Consider the following 5471-nt stretch of genomic DNA (forward strand, 5'->3'; position numbering starts at 1 on the left):
GTTAAAAATATAGCACACCACAAAAATCGAATTCTATCACAATAAATCAATCATTTTTTTTTATTAAAATTTCGTTTTGGTCTCTTCAGGTCCCGGGTACTGATGGAAGACTCGATTCTTTTCCAATGCAAAACTCACCGCATTTGTGGGTATTTCCATTTGCAAATAGAAATTATTTTTCCACAGGCGATTTTCATAGGATTTCACTGGCTGTCTTTGGATACCCAATAACCGGTTACGTATTTCAATTAGACCCAGGGACTTGGGTAAATACATTTGGATCAGTGGAATACAAATTGCCGTCAGGCAAATTGTTACTGTCGTCATTATCCACATTCTGGACCAATAGTCTTCGTTGAGGGCCTCAAATTTCAGCAACTCCATTAGGCCGATTTCCATGCAGAAAGCAACACCCAGAGCCAATTCAGTATAAAGAAATGGTGTCGCCTCCACCAACATCTGCAGGCCAATGCTGGAGTAAACTCCCAGGCTGAGATAATAGAAACATAAAAAGAGAAAACAATCTTCGGTATGGCCATCTGAGTAGACACCAAGTATGGCCGCTGAAATGGTAATTTTTATGAGGCCAAACATTAGATATATCAGTTTGGGTTTATAGCGCAGCATAAGCAGGGAACCCAGGCAGCAACCCCCTGCATACAGGAGATAGGGTAAATAGAGCAGCTCACTGCCCCGCGTATAGCCCCTGGTGGCACTTTGCATCAACTCCAAATAGGACCAGGAGAAAAAGAAGCAACGCTCCGCAACAATAATGGCCGCCAGACCCACCACCAACCATTGTATGTTCCGTTTGAAACAATAATCATCGCGACCCACAAACAGGGCAGTTATCGATTTCCTCTCGGCAAACACCAGCTTCTCCTCATTCAGCAGATTGAAAACCAAATCACAGGAACTTTTGTAGTCTTGGCAGCGGCACTGATGCAGACTCTCGTTGACAATGATGCCAATGACAAAGGTCAAACTTATTGCGAATACTGCCCAACCAGCCACCTTTGGTTGTAGCTCATCGAAAATGGCAAAGCCCGATGTCAAACCAGCAAAATACATAGCATTGCCCAGAGCAATGCGAGCCGGTCGGCAGCCGTTTGCTCCAACTCGCAGCGATATGTAGTTGTAACATGGCAAATAGATGATAACCATCGATGCGAAGATAAAATAGAAGGAAATGTCTGTAAAGAGAGAGAGAGAGAGAGAGAGAGAGAGAGAGAGAGAGAGAGAGAGAGAGAGAGAGAGGTCGAGATCAAAATATGAGGAAACTGTTTCTATGAAATTTGAGATCATATATCAGCTGGTTAAGACAAGATTTTTAACATTTTGAAATTTTTGTCAATAAATTCACCTAAATAATATATGAAGAAAAATACCGAAAAAATCGAGATATTCTGCTATATGTCTGTGATAAAAAGGTAGTTTTGGAAATGTGTAATACAAGTGAAAGAGAAGTACTAAATAGTGCTTGAAATCGGTGTCCATATGTAGTCTGGACGCATGACGGTGATTTCGGAAATATGTACGGTAATACGGTACTATAGTTGTGCAAAAAGTACAAATTGGGTATTGGGTGAAGGAGTAGAGCTGAAATCCTGAAATTTAATATTGAGGTCTCTGTTGGTATCTGGAATTGAGATATAGAGGTGGTTTTGGAAATGCGCACTATAATTGTTCGAAAAGTACTGAATGGTACTATATTTATATAGAGGTACCAGAAGAAGTGGACCAATATTGTCCAGCTCCGAATTCGTTTGATAATAATATTACGATTTATCAAGTTTGGAACAGATTCGATTCTCCCTTCGATAGATATCGTAGGCACTAGATAGCTACAGAGATAGGCGGATTTTGTCCACAGATCTAGGACATATAATCGTTATTTCGTTTTGGCCATATCAAATGATATACAGGGTGAGTTGAAAACACTGCAACCAACTTTAGACTGCTGTCATTTCCAAGCCACTCGTCCGACACCTGTTCAAATTATTCCAGTGGCAGCTCATTGTATTGTTTACAAGCGTACAAGAGCATTTTGGTGAGAATTTTCCAGAAAAAAAGTTATTTGTGATGTTGAATTCCATCACAAATAACTTTTTTTCTGGAATCTGGCGTGATAGTGTGATTTCTTTACATTTGACAGGAAAACCGCAAGTGGCTGTCGTTAGAGCACTCCAGCATTTAAATGTGAATAAATCTTTTGTGTCTCGTACCATCGCTCGTTACCGTGATACTGGTAGCGTAGCCCGACGTCAAGGAAGTGGACGGAAGAAAACAGCAACATTAGCAGAAATGGTTCTGTGGTGGCACTCAGTATAAAAAAACTATGCGACTTGATCGAAACCCGCGTCGTAGTGACCGAAAAATGGCTCGTGATCTGAACATATCGCAATGCTCCATTCGGCAAATATTGAAAAGTGAGCACGGGGTGAAACCATTGAAATTCCAAAAAGTACAAGAACTTACACCGCAACAGAAAGAAAATAGACTCAACAGAGTTGCTTCGCTTGGCCAAAATTGGTGAACTGCCGAATTTGGTTTTCTCCGATGAGAAAACATTCGTTGTCCAGTAGTTTGTAAACAAACATAATGATCGTGTTTAATTGCCAAGAGATCAGCTGAAAATGTGCACCTTCGGTTGGCCACAAGAACTCAAGCGCCGGCCATGGTGATGGTGTGGGCCGCCATAACAGCCGATGGTCGCTCTCCACTCGCATTAACCGACCGTGGCATCAGAATAAGTGCCGAATATTATCGTGAAAATATTCTGGAGGGTGTATTAAAGCCTTGGGCACGTAAACATTGTGGTAGCAGACCTTGGACATTCCAACAGGACGCAGCACGTGCAGACCTGGGATATTGGGATATTCCTGGGCCGCAGACCTTGTTCATTCCAACCGGACTCAGCACGCACCACCCATGAATGGTTACAAAATGAGGTTCCTGATGAGGTTCCAGCGCACTACGGCCACTAAAATCTCCGGATACCAAGTATTTTGGAAAGCAAGGCTGGCACTTAAAAACACTAAAGTGTCGATCACCTCTTCGCTTCGCCGGGAATGTGCCAAAATAACGCAGAGCAACATTTGGGCAGCGTGTGACGGTTTCATTGGCCGTTTGAAGGCCATAATTCGTGTCAAAGGTGACCAATTCGAACAAATCTAAACGTATTCGAAAATTTGATGCTATTTCCGACATTTTTAGCTTTTATTCAATAAAATAAAAAAAGGCTAGATTGAACTTTGAATACCCTCCACCATTTGAACGAATTTTGAAATTTTCAAAAAATAACACCCGTCAAAATTCTGTTAAAATCTTAAAAAAAAAACGAATATAGCCGTATAAAGGGTAGTATCGTTATATCGGAGCTATACGAAGACCTAGACTTGCATAGATAACTTTCTGTTACAGCCTGTAGCATCCATTACGAACTTCAAATATGACATCTCAAACAATTTCGGAGAGTATTGTACCTAAAATCATCAAAATGCCGTACATAGGGAGGTACCGTTATATGGGGGCTATACGAAGGTGTGGACCTGCACAGACGCTTTTATATCTTAGGCTGTAGTATTCATTACGAACTTAAAATGCCAAATTTCAAACAATTCCAGTGAATAATGTCGCTGAAATCATCAAAATACCGAATATAGGGAGGTACAGTTCTATGGGAGTTATACGAAGACGTGGACCTGCACAGACAATTTTCTGCCATAGGCTGCAGTATCCATTACGAACTTCAAGTTCCAAAGTTGAAACAATTTCAGGGAATAATGTCGCTGAAATCATCAAAAAACCGAATATCGGGAGATACCGTTATATGGGGGCTATATGAAAACGTGGACCTACATGGTCCATTTACGAACTTAACATGTCTACTGGCAAAATGAACATGTCACACATGTCACAGACAGACGGACATCGCTAAATCGTCTTAGAATTTTACGCTGATCAAGAATATATATACTTTTTTGGGTCTTACATGAGTATTTTGAGGAGTTACAAATGGTTTTGGTGGAGGGTATAAAAATATGAAAGTTGTGGCGTTTGACTTTGTTGCAGTTTATTTTATCTCACCCTGTACCTCGGCTGTATTCTGCCATAAATTCTGGTGGTGTCTAATAAATGTTACATGGACAACATTTATAAGACACCACCAGAATCTGTGGCAGAGATATAAGTATAGATGCATCCTCATTCCTATCGTACAAAGCCGAAGGTCTTCCTAGGCCAGGAAGACTTGCCCTGCTCAAAAATGTACGATTTTGCGTGGGAAATGGAGTGCGTTGAAGATGTCTAAGTTACCGAACGGTGACATCATCGCTGAAGCTAAAAGCTTGATATGAGGTTGTTATTGGTGTGGATTGTATGGAATAAGTCTTGGGCAGGCTTTTGGAGTACTCACTACTGAACCATCATCTATCTGGGCTGTGAACTGCCTTGGATTCTGATAGTGTTGAAGAATTTTTGACCATGTACTATAAGAGATTAAATGTGTCGATGCATCCTCAGTCCTATCCAGTCCAATGCTTCTCTGAAGGATCGGGTGTGAAACCACACACACCTTCACGATTTTGCGTGGGACCTGGAGTGTATTAAAGATGTCTAAGTAACTGAACGGTGACATCATCGCTGAATGCAAAAATTTGATAATAGATTGTTGCTGGTGAGGGGTATTTGAGATAAGTTTCAGATTTTTGGAGGAATCAATACTGAACCATCGTTTTGAGAAAATTACAATTGAAGTCCCTGTAAGGAGTTTTACAAGAAAACTTCCTTGAAAATATTTATTCAAAATACTACGAGGTGCCAAAATTTGATTCCAATTCTGAAATTCACTCCATTACTGGAGTGAAGGCACAAAGAGAGATCTAGAGACACACTGCATTATAAGCCCTAGGCTTAAATTAATGACCAACTTGAGAGGGGGAGGATAATATCTCCTATATCAAACGACTGCAACGTGGCGAAATGAGTTGGGAATGGAGAAACACTTCAATGTATAGTCATTTTAAACGATTTTCCGAATACTCACCCACATTTTCCGACAAAAGAAATACTGCACTTATTATACTGCATATCAAACCATAGAATATCACATAGAAATTCTCAAAAAGATATTTTTTCTTTTTGTATTTTCGCAGACACCAACCGACGGCCAGAATTAGACACAAAATAATGCCCACCAGAGAGAACCAATGATTCCAGAGATTATCGTAGGCATAGGCATATTTGCAGTAGTAGCCATAGTGGAAGCCACTGACAAATAGGCAACCAAAAACTGTAAATGAGAGATGAAAGAATGGCTTTAGAGATCGCGTTAGAGAATTTTCCCCCGACAAGAGTCCATACTTAAGAAATCACAGAAAAAATACATTCTTTTTTATTTGCTATTTTTTTTTTCAAATTCCAAAATGAACTCCCTTTCCATTTATGGTTAAAATCGTACTGAGATATTC

General features: G+C 40.3%; 1 protein-coding gene across 1 annotated transcript; it reads right to left on the reverse strand.

Annotated features, from left to right (window-relative positions):
- LOC101892512 (uncharacterized) lies at window positions 1-5471 on the reverse strand. The gene is made up of 3 exons (XM_005186649.4): window positions 5365-5471; window positions 5048-5293; window positions 1-1193 (listed from the first exon to the last, which is right to left on the reverse strand). Exons 1-3 carry the CDS (start codon window positions 5387-5389, stop codon window positions 64-66), a joined length of 1401 nt encoding a protein of 466 aa, XP_005186706.1. The 5' UTR covers window positions 5390-5471; the 3' UTR covers window positions 1-63.

The sequence above is a fragment of the Musca domestica genome, unplaced genomic scaffold, assembly GCF_030504385.1.
Source record: "Musca domestica strain aabys unplaced genomic scaffold, Musca_domestica.polishedcontigs.V.1.1 2, whole genome shotgun sequence".
NCBI lineage: Eukaryota > Metazoa > Arthropoda > Insecta > Diptera > Muscidae > Musca > Musca domestica.